The 15,135-nt window shown below is 54.5% G+C and overlaps 1 protein-coding gene across 3 annotated transcripts in view; it reads right to left on the bottom strand.

Moving 5' to 3' along the window:
- Positions 1-15,135, bottom strand: part of RORC (RAR related orphan receptor C) — a 46,345-nt gene that overhangs the window by 18,307 nt on the left and 12,903 nt on the right. For all 3 annotated transcript variants that reach the window (XM_059718049.1, XM_019479001.2, XM_019479002.2), the window contains exon 2: positions 14,984-15,013. In XM_059718049.1, coding sequence (XP_059574032.1) covers positions 14,984-15,002 — 19 coding nt within the window. In that variant the 5' untranslated portion in view covers positions 15,003-15,013. The remainder of the gene's footprint in view (positions 1-14,983; positions 15,014-15,135) is intronic.

The raw sequence follows: 15,135 nt of genomic DNA, 5'->3' as shown, positions 1-15,135 counted from the left end.
AGTAAAAAAAGATCTGGGGTTTTGTCATAATGGAAAAATGGTACAATATTAACATCTAAGAAACAAGGAACACGCAACTTTAAATAGCTATGATTTAGCATTTTAAGCTGTTTTGTTCTCCTGTTTGCTCTCTCAGTTTGTAAGTGATTTTGTTATAAGCCACTCAGACGCTTTGTTGGAAAGGCAGCATATAAACCGAATAAAGAAATACATAACATACAGTTAAATATGCTAACGGAGTATTTGTTTAGCTCCGTGACCAGGCTAGGGTCAAGATAATCTGCTGCAGAAATAATCATAGCATTCGTCACATTGTTTGATATTTACTGGTCTATTGTTGCGCTCAACGGATTTGTTCGGAGGGTTTCTGCCCCGGGTTAAGCAACACACAAGTTCTTTTTCTAAAAGCACATTAAAAATTATTAATTCTTTGAACCATTAAAAATATTAAAAATATTTTAAAATTATATTATACATAAATGTATATAAAATATTTTTTAAATTATTTAAAAAGGATTACAATGATTTTCAAATACATTATTTTAAAATAGTTCAAATTTATTTTTAAAGATATTTTTACACTTTTTTTTTATTTTTAAAGGCAAAATAAAGCTTTTTAAAATTCAGAGCAGAACCCCCCCGCCCCAAACCAACACCCCAAAGCACTTTTTGCTTGGAAAAAATGGAAAATGACCCATGCTCCAGGTGCTTGCCTGCTTCTAGAAGCCGTATGACTTTTACCTGTTCAGGTGTACACAAAAAGGGGACCAGTTTTGTAGGGCAGTGATTCTCAACTGGGTTTTGGCAGCACCCTGGGGTGCCAGGAGATTCTTTTTAGGGGTACCACATAACATCAGCCCTGCTACGAGTGCAGCCACCTGCACACAATTCACAAGATAAGCCCAGATTTCAATCTGCAGTGTCACCAACGTGCTGCCCTGTCTTGGGCTTGCTGAGTTCTTTGCAACAGAAAAAATGCTTTATTATTTTTCTGTAGTCAAGAAATGAGTGCAAGCTGAGAGCTGGCACCTGAGGGGGGCCTGGGGTCTACCAAGGGTGGTTCAAATCTAAGGATCCCCCTTCTCAGTCAAACAAGATTGAGGACCACAGCTAGAGGGTGAATATAGAAAGCCTGTATGCCTATCTGCTCGTCCCACACAGAAAGGATGAAGACAGATAATGAACTCCTGATAAAACCATGCCATGCTAGAGGCTGCACTAGTAGAAGTATATCAAAATAGGACTAGGGGATCCTTGAGGTCCCTTCCAACCTTACTTTCTCTAAGATACGATATGATATGAATAAATCACCTCCCTTTGATATCTGAAATCACCTCTCTCTGATATCTTGGATATGCAGAGCTGAGAAAAGCAGCATCCTAATGTCTACCCCCAGGCCATTCATACAACTACCAGGACACAGCATTCGTCTGTGCTGCTTTCTTCCTCCTGGGTTTCGGCTGCTTTTATTTCTCCAGCCCCCTGCACGTTGCCTTTAGACACCTGTTGCTTTTCTGTGCAAAAAGAAGCAACCCCAGGAAGAAGCGAATCCCTCTGACGCCAGTCCTGGCTGGGTGTCTGGATTCAAAGTGGGTATTTTATCGACTGTGGGGCTGGTTTCTCAAGAACTCAGCACCCACAGCCAAGAAGCAGCTCCCCAAGACCTCACCCTATCGTTTGGTACTAAGAAGGGGTCCAGATTCCCCTATCCAGCACCATACCTGGACTCCTGGTGGCCCCAGGCCAACTTTTAGTATCGGGCCCCCTTCACCAGAGATAATGATAATAATAATAATAATTACCATTTTTGGGCCCCCTTTCTGTCTGGGCCCCAGGAGGCCACCTGGTTCACCCATGCCTGTGTCTGGCCCTGCCCCTATCTGGTACCCAACCTGATCCAGACTCCTTCCAAACCTGAGTCATACGTACCAAATAAATTAGGAATCCAAAGCCAGAGTTCAGATCCTATAGAGTCAGGGTAATTAGCATCACCTAATGACTTAGTTGGTCCCAAACACTTTGAACCACCCACCCTAACCACGAAAGACGTGAACAACATGGGCAAACCAGGCTGTTTCGCCCCAGCCGTTGCGAGGGGGGGGGGGGGGGGGGTCTCTGAGTTGCTTTGGTTTCATTCTGAAACTTCGTTATCAAACACATTCGTAATCTTGTCTCATCAAAAAGCCGCTGCTGTTCAAAAGCAAACCCACGTTCAAACCCAGCCTGAAGAGTTGGCAGACGCATATCTAGCTAAGCCACCGTAATGCGGTACTTAATTAATACATGATAATTTGTCTATGGAGTCCAGCTCATTTGAACTGAGGCATTACTTTAGGCTGAAAAGCAAACAGTTGCTTCACAACTGCAGGCAAGCTGGGGATCTGCTGAAGCCATAATTAAATAAGTTTTAATGATCAATATAATCCAATGAAAGTACAAGGCTGCCCTCGTCACTTTAAATTAGCTGCACATTTAAGAATCTCCAAATATTTCTGTATTTTGTACTTCATGCACATTAAAAAAAAAACAATTTAGTTTGAAGCCCTCAATTAATGAGAAAAATATTTATCCTGATTCTATCTGAATTGGCTCCATCATCAGCACTTAACTAGCTCTTACAGCTGAATTAAAATGACAATTTGTGATCTTTCCCTTCACGATCAGATGCTCAAATTTTCTATTAAAAATGCCATTTGTTTGCAAAGCGGCAAGAGCTTTCTTTGCCCACATTTATCCATGGGCATTTGCAGGGTCCTCTGTATTAAAGGTGGCTGAAATAGCAGCTCTGAGCCATGCACAGAGCATGAAGAGCAGTGCAGCCAGGGTGCTGCAACACCCTAGGGTGCTATGAGATCTTTTGAAAGATGCTGTGCAATATTAGACTTGTGAGGTGGGCAAATACCTATGCATGATTCACACAATAAACCCAGAGGTTTCCAGCAGGAACCCAGTGGGTCACAAACATCCTGCCCTGTTCTTTGCAAGCAGAATTGCTCTGTTATTTTTCCATAGTCACAAACCGAGAGAAAGATCAAAGCTGGCATTTTCCAAAGTGGTGGTAGGGTCTTGAATTTATCACGGAGGGGAGGAGGGCACTGGAGTCTAAAAAGGTGGAGAAGCACTGAAATAGTGATTGCATCCTTCTGAAGCTCCCACCAATGCAGCTCCAGCGTGGTTATTGGAAAGAACTGAAAACCGTAATTGGTTCCATCTTCTTATTTGGGCATCTTTTAACAGCCGGCAATCCCTCCAGTCAGGTCGAGAGAAAGGTGAACAGACCACAGGGCTTATTTCAACAACAAATGGAAAGATGCTCAAAGCTATCAACTCAAGCAGTACGAGATACGGGTCCCATCTTTCGCCGGCCCAGACGCAGCACTGCAGTGCTGCCCTGGCTTCAAAATCCAGAGTCTGCCATCTAAGTATTTTCAGTGTCTTAGTGAACTGGTGGGTCGGAGTATCAGACTCGAAGGCATCGTTTAGGCCTGAAGAGCTACCGTGCCCCAACCGTTCTTCCTACCACGACTGACACTGAAATAAATAATTCTGGGGGAGGACGGGGAAAGAAATCACTTGCAAAATCATGGCTCTAGGTAATATCAAAATACGGAAGTTATCAGGAACCTGAGAATAAATTGCCCACTTTCCTTTTAAGTGGTCAAATTCATTAACATAATTAGGTTAAGAGGCAGTAGGCCGGGCCGTGTCAGACTGAAGACAAGAAGGATTGGTTGAGACTAAAGCAAGCATTCGAACTTGTGCTGAGTTTGGAGAGTGATGGCTGCTTTCCCAGGCTGATGAAACGGGTCTTTCATCTCTCCCAATTATCTGATAAAAGATATTATCACACCTCTCTCTCTCTCATATACACCCCCATAAGTCTCTGATTGAGAATTTACACACACACACACCTCTCCCTCCTGTAAGTCTCAGAATTAACACACATGCACTCCTCCCATGTCTCTGAGAATTGACCCACACATGCACATACGTGCACATGGACATCTCCAACCGAGAATTCAGACATATGCACATGTATGTGTGAGCGTGCACACACACACCCCATACTTCTCTGAGAATTAACACACACATACACTTCTCCCATAAATCTCTGAGAATTGATATGCACATGCACACAAACAGGCACACGAGTGCATGCACACACACATCTCTGACTGCGAATTCACACACACACCTCAACGAGAATTTACACACATGCACATGTGCACATGCATGCATGCCCCTGTAAGCCTCTGAGATTTCAGACACACGCACGCCCGCCCCCCTGGCACACTCCCGTAAGTCTGAGATTTTAGACTCCTCTCCCCTGAAGAAATCAGAAAAGAAAATGCTGCACTCCCAAGGGACTCACTCTAAAAGCACCTGCCTCTCATTGCCCTGCGGCTCCCTCTTCCTCTGGTTACATGGAAAGCCGTGGGAGCACTGGAGCACTGGGGGTGCAAGACAGGGAGGTTCAGCTCCTCACGGGATCAGACCCCAAGGCTGTCAGATGCTCCGATCCTTTAAAAAATAAAAACCTCAGGACCCAGCTAAAGCTGCTAAAGGGGCTTTGCTGCCAAGATGTTTTTTCCTGCATTGGGACGTTTTTCTGGACAGGTTCCTGCTTGGGCTGGCTCAGACGCTGGCCCTGGGAGCTAAGGGTTTCCTTCCTTAGATTTGAATGGCAGAAAACACCAATAGACCCAGATCCGGTCTGACCCTGGTGTGGGGCACACGTGAACCTCAAAGAGACACTGAATGACTTGGCTTAAAGCCTCCAAGAGCTGGAAAATCTATTGTGTTCCTAGTCTGATCGTTCCAACAGCGATCAGCCTTTTCTTCGCTCCCTAGGCTTCCTGCCCTGGTCCCTGGTACCTACAGGCATCAGACAACTGTGATAGTTTGACGGAGATAGTATCTGCTTCGTGCCGGCCCTAAAGGCAATGAAAGCTTAGCTAGAGTTGTTCTGAGTCAAGATACTGCCAAATCCTGCGCTCCTCTTACTGCTCAGCCAAATGCCTCTGCTTGCAGTTTGTTTCACCTTTCTCCTTCAAAGTGCAGTTTAGCATCAGGTGTCTCCTCCCAGTGTGAGAGGCCACAAACTGGCCCAGTTTGTGGCCCAGTATCAAGTCATCTCCTAGCTTTCACCTGGATAAATTGAATGGACTATCCTCCCCACCTCTATCTCCCCCCCCAACCTTTTTTTCAGCCCACAAATCCTCCTTGTAGCTTTACTCGTTGTTCTTTAACTGTAACACACACCGTGGTGGCGCAGCGGGCCCAGCTGGGATTCCCCTCTCCACCCACCTCCAACACTATCAGATTTAATCAATCCCCTAAATTGCTTGATCACAAGATCACTGATACCAGCCCTTGGTCCTGGGAGAGCCTGATTCGAAAAGGCACGGTGCAAACATGCGTTTAAAACAGGGGAACGGCAATGCCGCCAGGCTCTTCTCTTTGCAGCAGAGCTTGGCCCCGTCATTCTCAACGCGTGCACAGAAAAATCCCGCACCTTTTCAAGTGCTGGGGCACAGCTGGCTCAGGGCAGGGTGGGAGGGGAACTTGTTCAGGTGGATCCAAACCACAGCCCTGAATCAGCAGAATCGTTTGCAGCAATTGTTTTCCAGCTGCCTAGAAACTCTGCCTTGAAAATCTGAAAAGGAAGGGCTGGGTCTTGTCATTGGTTGGCCTGGAAGGAGGCCGGAGGGACTCGTGAGACCCAGATCCCACCAGCTCGGTCATTTTGAGAGACATGACACATGAAAACCCACTTACTCCTTCAAATCTGCCCCCTCTCCCCTCCCAAATCATGAATGCCTTCTTGAAAAAGACTTGGATTATCATCTATCTCAGTGGTTCCCAAGTTTTTTAGATTCTAGGGCCCTCTTGTTATGTTTCAGCCTGTGCCCCACCCCGAAAATCCCAGCTCTTCACTATTGATTGTTCCTTGACTAACAAAAAATACCAGAGCAGTTCCTCTAATGGCCATCCCACACTGGGGCAGGAGGGTTGGGACACTGCGTTTCTATGGGAAATCTCTGGGTTTAGCTCAAGAATCACATGCTAGTGTTTGCACACCCAGCCATGCTAATACTGTTGACCTCCCTGAAAGGATCTTGCATACCCCCGGTTGAGAATCCCCAATCCACCTGAGCCCAGGGCTGTCGTCTGCGACGGAGGAAAGGGAGACAGGTTTAAAGCCCAGCCTGAGATCATGAGTTCAAGTGCACATATCGCCTCTGAAACCCTTGACCTCCTTAGCACCTTCATTCTTCTTTCTGGATCTCTCTGTCAGATCCCTTCAAAGCAAAACAGGTTCCTGAAGCAAACATGCCAGATGGATATAGGTGAGAAATCAATGGGATGAAGACACACGATGCCACCGATGCGGGGACATGTGGAATATGCCTCTTACCATCCCCATATCCCCTCTGCCTTGTGCATCAGGGAACGGGGGGCAGCTCAAAGGCTAACTGGTCTGGAGCGGGGGGGGGGGGGGGGGGAGGGGGGGAGGTTGTGGGTTAACAACCTACTTCTGTGTCTGTACAACACCTGGTGCGGCAGGGAGGGGGGTGATGACTAGGCCACTGTTGAGCTGCAGCATGATGCATTATTCCTGGAGGCTGAAAAACTAGTAAAGCATCGTCACAGTGCCCAGCACCAGGCAGGACGAAGCCACTAGCTCTCAGGCCTTCATGGGCTCCCTGATGCACAGTCAGACCACCAAGGGGTTTCTACTGTGATGCTGCCGGGCAAACACAGAGCTCTGAGGCCAAGTCTGCTATGGGGTGAACCGGTATCAGCCCCACAAGAACAGGAGGGGAGCTCCAGCCCAGAGAGCAGCAAGGACAGTCAGCCGAGCCTGGAGAACCAGGACGTGGCAGGGAGGCTGGTGGGGTGGCTAGAGGTCCCTGACTTAGGCTGCTGGTTGCCTTTGCAGCCCTTCAGTGGGGGGACTTGAGAGAGAAGAGCCTGGCTTGACACAGCCTGGGCTGTCACAGCCCCATGATATCCCTCCCCCCCGCCACGCTCCCACACTTGGAGCCGTCTGCCTTGAACTCGCTCCCGACACCCACGGAGGCAGCGACAGACACGTTATGTCACCATGGGCCAGGCAGGGGCGGGAGCCAGCTCTTGGCATAGAAGAAACCAACCCGCTCTGCCGGTGCCCACCAAGGCTAGTCCCCCAGCTCTGCAGGCAGGAGGCCCCCTGGGGCAATAACACCTACCCTGGGGCAGGGATGCATTCTCGGAAGGACTGGATGCCAGGCAGGGCTCCCCCACCACCTTCCCCCAAGAAAAGCTCTCAATCAGCACTTTCCCCTTCCGCCTCTCAACACCTTCACATTTCGCACCGAACCTGCCAAACCCTGGCCTCAGCTCCAGCCCACGGCTCCGTGGTTTCTCTGGTTTCCAGCAGCAGGGACTGCAAAGCAGCTAACTCTCCACAGGCCAGTTGCCTCTGGGCTCGGGGAGCCGCCAGCCTGGAGCAGCCCCAACACCCTCCCCCCTCCCCCCCCCAGCCTTCAGAGAGCCAACGGGAAAGTCCTTTCTAAAGCTGGTAATTAAACGCATCCTACTAATTAGAGACACAGGAGCTTCTGTGGGTAGAGGGAGGGGGGCTCATTTGTGGTCTGAGCACAGTGTTGGGAGCCAGGACTCCTGGATTCTTCTTCACCTCTGATCGGGAGCAAAATCTAGGATCGAAAGGGAGCTCAGCTGTGTGGGCTAGACTGTGCTCCTGAAAAGCAGCCTGCACCCTTAGAGCAGAAGCATGAATGCCAGGACACCTGGGTTCTCTCCGCTGCTTGTAAAGGTCTCAGGAAAGCCTCTGCCATGCTGGCCATGTCTAGCTAAAACCGGGGAGCTCTTCAGTGCTTCGATTAGCTAATCACTACGTGTAGATACAGCACTCAGCACTGCTGGTGTGATGTGGCCAGAGGAAGGGAAGGGGGACAGCATAGCTGGGATCCCTGGCTCAGGAGAGACCCCAGGGAGACCAGGATAGGGCCCAGGGGCTCTGCATGGCCACTCCGGGTCCTTACCAGGCTCCTGTGTCCAGAGCTGTACGTACACAACAGTGCCAGGAATACACCTGGTACTTTCTATGGCGCCGCCTGCTTCTGTGACTTGCCGGCGGGGAGTGACGCCAGAACTGAGTTGAGCTGTTTGCCCCAGTCCCGGGTGAAGCCTGCCCCCACCACCCCAGCGCCCTTCCATCAACGTCAGTGGGGGCATCAGCTTGCTGATGCCAATGGAACGGATCCTCCATGACGCCAGTGGACGCAGCCCCAGTGGGTGGAAACTGGTCATGACGCCAATGGGCCCGATCCCCGTTGGACCCGACTCCACCTCCCTCCACGGAGCTGGAGCAACGCCCGTTCGCATGAGCTGAGGATCTGGCCTGGCCCCCCTCGACAGTCAGCCAAGGGCACCTCAAGACCCCTGGCCAGGGAGACAAGATGGGTAAGGGGCCGACAGCCCTGCAGGCTGTTGAGGAGCGGGGAAAGGGAGGAATTCACTCATCTGAGGCTCAGCTCACCTCAGGGGCCTGGCAGGCAGCAGCCCCAGATCCATGGCTGCAGGAAGCTGTGCCAGAGAAACCAGGTGTACTGACACTGGGGCTCCCTGATGGGCAGGGCAAGGGACTCGGGGCCCATTGGGCACCTTAAAGCCAGCCATGCTGCACTGTGCCTCAGTTTCCCCACAGAGCTGGGTTAAGTCTTTGAGACAGAGCCGCACCCAGGACCCGTTGATGCCTCCAGACTCCCCCGCCCTGACACAGCCGACGCGCTGCCAGGAGCCGAGGCCACAGGGCACACCTGTGCTTCCTCCTGCTCAAGGAGTCAAAGCCTCCGTGCACCTACCCCCCTGACTCTGGCAGCTGGCACCTGTCCTCCCGCAACCCCCCGCCAAGCCCTGGCTTTCTGCCTCCCCCATGCAGGCGCCCAGCCCCGAACCACGGGCTCTGCTGTTTGTACCCACAGCCCCTGCTGCCTCCAGGAGATGGGCAACCGGGCACCGAGGGCAGCTCCTGGCAACTGTTCTGGGCAGGGGACAAAGCATCCAGGCTGCGTGTTGGCCAGAGCAGCAGAGCAGAGCGTGTTGGCCTCCCCCCAGCATAGAAACTCTCCCCCAATATACACCTCCCCCTCCTGACACACACAAGGCAGCTCCACAGCACCAGCGTCCTCTGCACACAGACAGCCCATGAACATGCATCACAGCATGCAGACAGCCACATGCTTTCAGACACACTCCACACATGGAAACATGCCTGCACATTCACAAACAGACATACATGTATGCACAATGTTGCAAGCTCCAGCATGGCTTCCAGTTCCTGCTTCCTGCCCCAGCTCTTTGCAAAGGCCTCACACAGGGCAAAGAGGTTCCTGGCCCCAGCTGGCCCAAGGGAACTTGGGGAACACGGATCCCCCTGGACAGAAGCAGCTTGAAGGGGCCACTCACTGCATGCACACGCACATAAGCATGCAATCACACACACAGGAACATATACAGACATACAAAAGTGACACACGCTATCGATCAGAGAATCCTAGAGAAGCAGGGCTGGAAGGGGATAGACAACACACGCATAGACATAAACACTCATGCACTTGAGCATGACATGACACCCACCCGTGCCCAAGAGAATATGCACTGACATACAAAAATTGATGCATGCTATAATTAAAAAGGACATTGAGATGCACATAGAGACACAAGCACACGAGTGTGCAATGACACACATGTGCCTATGAGAACACACATGCACATGCAAAAACCTGACAAATGCTATGTATTCAAAGAAGGCTGTTGGGTGCGTGCACTGAGTTACATGTGGACATTGGTGCTATGAACCCGCTGGGTCAGAGATACACACACACGTGCAATGGCACACACACACATAGGTACAAGCATGCATATGAACACGTACACATGCAAAAACTGGCACACGTTCTATATAAAAAGGACAGCAAGATGCATGTATGCACACACCCTAGTGTGCAGTGACACACACTCGCACTTCAGGACACGCGTGTGTAGAAGAACATGCACACAAAAATCTGACATGCATTACATATAAAAAACCCGCCGGGCCAGATCCTGCTCCCAGGTGGGGTGTGAGCTGCCTGGCAGATGGCCATGGGAACCAAGATCCTAGATTTGGGGGGTAGAAACATCTGACCGTGCCAAGAGGGACCGGGTGCATTGACAGTGACGGAGCCTGGAGTAAGCCCCCACCCCACAACATGCTCCAGCCCCTGAATGGGACGGGCCCACGGCCAGCCTCTTCCAGCCTCTGCTGGGAAATCCATGTTCCCACAGACCCCCCCTCCCCAGTGGGTAGAGCCCCCCATGCCCACAGCGCCCTCCCCATGCTGCGGGGGGAAGCCACCCAAGCCCCAACAGCACCAAGCTGCTTTGAAACTGGGTCCTGGCAAGATCAGGTCCTGGCCCCTGCAGCAGCCAGACCAGCACCTCCCAGTCTGTGCCCAGTGCTTCTCACCCAAGGGACAGAAAATGCCCAGCAACCCAGCTGTGGTGGGGACACATCCATGGCAGAGCCCACCAGCGCTGGGACCTCACTGTTCACAAGCCACTCATGGCCCCCACATCCCCTCCTTCAGCAGTGCCAGAGAACCCAAGCATCCTGCCACCTGGGCTCCCTGGCTGCGAGCACCTGAGTACCCAGGCGTCCGGCTCTTGGCTCCTCTCCGGCAGCCGAGGGTCGCGGGAACCCACTGCGCTGTCAGTGTCGCTCACTCCCGCTTGCCAGGTGGCCTTTATCTGCCATCTCCCCCCAAAACCACTTACCTCTCATGGTCTCGGCAGGCCGGGCAGGGGCGCGGGGGGCACCTGGCTGTGCCGCCACCTGCTGCTGCTACCACGGTGCCAGGGGCTGCACAACTCGGGCTGCTTTTCTTTTAAAACAGCCTCGGCAGCCCAGGTGGCCTGGCAGGGCCTGTTGACAGGCACCCCCGCCAGCCAATCAGGGTGCCCAGCAAGCCCCAGGCAACCAATGGTGATGCGCTGGAAAGTTCCGAAGCCACAAGAAACCACAAGCCACAAGGGGACCAGTTTCCATCGCCGCGTGCGAAGGACCCGGGACGGTGCCACGGGGGGGGGGGAGTGTGCGTGCCGGGGGGAGATACACCCAGTGCTGCTGCAGCACGTGGCCCTGAACTCCCTGCCCCCGCCCTGGTGCCTCGCTTGCCCAGGGTCCAGGCAAGCTGGCAAAGCAGGTGAGGAAACTGAGGCACGGAGTGAAGAGGTGCTACTCAATGCACAGTGCTCAATGGTGGGGCCAGGAGCAAGGAATCCAGGAGTCCCGGCTTTTGGGCTTGACTCAGGCTGGCGCTAGACTGACTCTTCCATACGCCAAGCTGGGAACAGGGGACCCAGGAGTCCTGGCTTTCGAGCCTGCCCCAGGCTAGCCACTAGATCCACAGGGCCACAAGCAAGGAACCCAGGAGTCCTGGCTTTCAAACCTCCTGCAGGCCAGCCACTGAACTGACCCCCACAGCCAAAGCCGGGTACAGGGAACCCAGGCGGCCTGGCTCCCATATCCTTCTCCGGTCTGTTGTGCCTGGGTTACGCAGGGAACCCAGGAGTCCTGACCCTCGGTTTCTCCTCCTGCCCCACTCCACCCCCCCTCCCCCTATAGCCAAGCCCAGAACCCAAGAGTCCTGGGCTCTGCCCCCCTCCCCACCCCCCAACACAGGACCCAAGCGGTTTGCTCCAACCACTGTGCCCCACACTCCTCCACGAGGCAGAAAGAGAACCCAGGAGTCCTGAGGGCCTGGTCTCATGGCAAACCTGCCCTGGGTATGTCACACACACACACACGCACTGCAGACGTCATGCTGACCTGTTTTCCACACCCCCCCCCACCCAGCCACAGCAGAAAGGGCAGAGTCAGCACCTTCCCAGGCTGGGCCCCCCCCGCCCGCCCGGCCAGGCTTGTGGCGTCAAGGTAAGAGGATGTGGATGCCGACGGGGCCATGCTGCGGGGTCCCACGGATCTCACGCCATCTCGTGTCCCGCCCCGGAGCCATGAAGCCAGAACGCAGCCACCTCTGGGGTGGAACGTGGCGTCAGCTCGGGGGCGAGGACCCCCGTCACGGACACAGCATGGGAGGAAGGTGAGGGAAGAAGAACGACAAAGTGAGCCAGGCATCTGGAGACAGAGCCAGGCTGGCTCTGGGCCCACGCAAGACATTAGCGTGACTGGGCCGACCACATTCGTTGCGCTCTCAGACCCCCCTACCTGCCCCTCCAGCTCTGCCCTGCAGGCCTGGACACAGGAAGGGGCTGCCAACACGGGGCAGCAAGGAGGGCATGACCCCCACTGCCCTCCACCTTGGGCCACGGGGCCTGCTCAAGGAGAACCCAGGCATCCTGGCTCACTGCTGTAGCTCCTAGCCCACAGGCTCCTTCCTAGGGGCAGAGATGAGATCCAGGAGTCCAGACACCCCAATTCCCACCACTATCACCCCAGTTCCCCTCCCAGAGCTGGGAGGGAGAGGCCACAAGTCCACCAGGCTGCCCCATTCTGACCAGGACTCCCCCCCCCCCCCCCTTCCTGTTGGCAGCCCAGCAGGGAAAGAGAACTGAGGAGTCCTGGCAGCCAGAGGCCTCCTCTGACCACTAGGCAGGCCTGCCTGTTCACTGGCATCAACTGGGGAGCTAAGCTGGGGGGCAGTGACCCCAGCCCCACAAATCTGGGTGTGGGGGGATCTCTGCCCTCTCCCCTGCCAGGCTCGCACAGCTGCATGGAAAGCTTTGCAGTTCCCCCCGCATCTGTGCTTCATGGTTTCCGGATGGTGCTGGGGCCCAATCCTACCCCAGGGACTGGGAGGAAGTCTGCAGGGCTCCTAGGTAGAGCCAGGGCCACTCCACACCCACACAGACCACCCGAAGGGCTAGGCCCACATGCAGGGCCTAGTATGGATGGGCGGGGTGGGGGGGGGGTCAGGTTGGTGCCTGTGAGACCCCACCAGGCACTCATGCCTTCCTGTCCCACCTCTGCCAGCCCACAGCGAGGCCTGGGAAGCCAGAGGCCCATCACTGCAGCCTGGACAGCTTGCAGAGGGGCAGCTCTGGAGGCTGCTGGGTCCCTAACATTCCCCCCAATTCCAGACTTGCCCCATGCCAGCAGCTCCCTGGCACCCAGCTCAGCCCAGGCACAGCTGCACCCAGGGCTCTGTGGCCAAGTGCGGGGGGGCTGCTGCTGCTCACGTGGCAGGTGGGCTGTGGAGGCCCGGCTCCCCCTTCCCCAAGTGTTCACACCTCAGGATGTCCCAACCGCAGCGCCGTCAACACCAAACCCGCTGCTCACCGCAGCGCTGGTGCTGCCCACCAGAGACTCAGCTTCTACCCTGGGCACAGCAGGGCTGCGTTCAGCCCAGCCCCCAGGGGAAGTGTGGTCCCCCTCACCCCCCAAGCGATGGCAGTACCTGCAGGAGCTGTGGGGCAGCGAGGACATGGACGTACAGTGCCTAGCATCCCAGGGCTGGTGGGCGTTGCTGCTCCAGCCACAGCCACGTGGGTGCAGCACTGATCAGGACACCTGGGTTCTGGGCATGAGCCTCTCCGCCTCGGTTTCCCCTCCTCCCCTTTGCTGAGACAGGTGGCGCGTCTCACCTAGAAGAGCAGCCAATCCCCCACAAGTGAAAGGAGACAGGCCCTAAATGCCTTAACTGGTGTCTCTGGGGTGGCAGGACCCCGTAATGCCCAGGGGCAGCCACCAGGGGGCAACACAGCTTTCCCCCCAACAACCCCCCACAGCTGGGTTTTCTTCTAGTGAGGGCCCAATCCTGAAAGCGCCTTTTTGGCCTCCCTCCCGCCTCTTGGGGGAGGGGGTCACCTACAGAGACTGCACCCACAGCCCACATCATCTCCACGCATGAGCAGCAGTGTTTGGAGGCAGCCGGGCTCCCAGCGGGCCCCGCATGCTGCTGCCACTAGAGGGAGGCAGCGGGCTGCTGCCGTTTGGTCTCACCCTCATGCTCCAGGGCTTTCGGGATGGGGTCAGGAAGGACCTGGGATCATGCGCTGGCTGCTCACAAACCCCAGAGACCCCTGGGCTGCAGCAGGATGGCAGGAACCCTCTCTGGAAGCTCTGGGGCCGGAGCCAGGAGCTCCATGAACTGCCCCTCCCCAGCACTGGCTGCTCCAGACGGCGCCAGCCCCTGCCCTGACACGTCAGGCTGTCAACACCACATTGCTCCATTGCCTAATAAACCCCTGTGCGCCAGCCAGGCTCAGGAAGGGCCTCAGCGCAGCCTCCAAAGTCCCTGGGTGTCCATTCACAGGACCCAGAGCAGCCTGGACCCTGAAACCCTCCCCGCCCCACTGCCAGGCTGAAGTCCCCTCCCCACAGCCGGCCAGTGCTAGGTCAATCGGCACATGGATATGTTAAAGCAAAATGGAAAGAGAACTGTGCACTGCAAGAAGGAGAAAAAGTGTTACCATGATGCTCCTGCACCCTTTACAGCCATCACCTGCCCTGTTTACCAGCAAACAGCCCCATAAACCACCCAGCCAGGCCAGGAAGCACAGATCCCATATCAACTTTTCATAAATAGGCTCAGAGTTGCCTTTTAGAGGGGGGCTGAACATAGTTTAGAGCTGGCACTGCAAATCCAGGTGAATCTGGATTAACTGTGTAGATAAGCCGGCAGCGGGGGAGCATGATGGAGGGGTTCCTCATCCCGCCCTGCCAGGCGCCCACTGTCCCATGCAGAAGTAGAAGGTGGTGGCCCAGTGCTGTCCCAGTGGGAACCCAGGAGTCCTGGCCCCTTTACTCAGCCTGCTCGGGGCTGCTGCCCCTGCTCTGCAGGTAATGGGGTGGGGGTGGGGGGGGTAGGAGGTGGGAAGAGAAGGGCAATGGGGCCAGGCTGGGCTGAGCTCTGCCGGGATCCCATGGTGGACATGGCTGTGGGGCCCATAGGGGCAGGGACTGGGTACTCACACGTGTGGGTCTTCTTCATGGCAGCCAGACCTGCAAGAAAGAGATGGAGTGAGAATGTGCCAGGAGACCCCAGAGCCCCCTACCCCTGCTTGCCACATGATTCAAAGCACTTTGCAAAGAAGGTCAAATGCCCCTTGCAGAGATGGGGAAAC

This window comes from Alligator mississippiensis, chromosome 15, assembly GCF_030867095.1.
Source record: "Alligator mississippiensis isolate rAllMis1 chromosome 15, rAllMis1, whole genome shotgun sequence".
Lineage (NCBI taxonomy): Eukaryota > Metazoa > Chordata > Crocodylia > Alligatoridae > Alligator > Alligator mississippiensis.
This window is presented reverse-complemented; position numbering and strand designations above follow the sequence as displayed.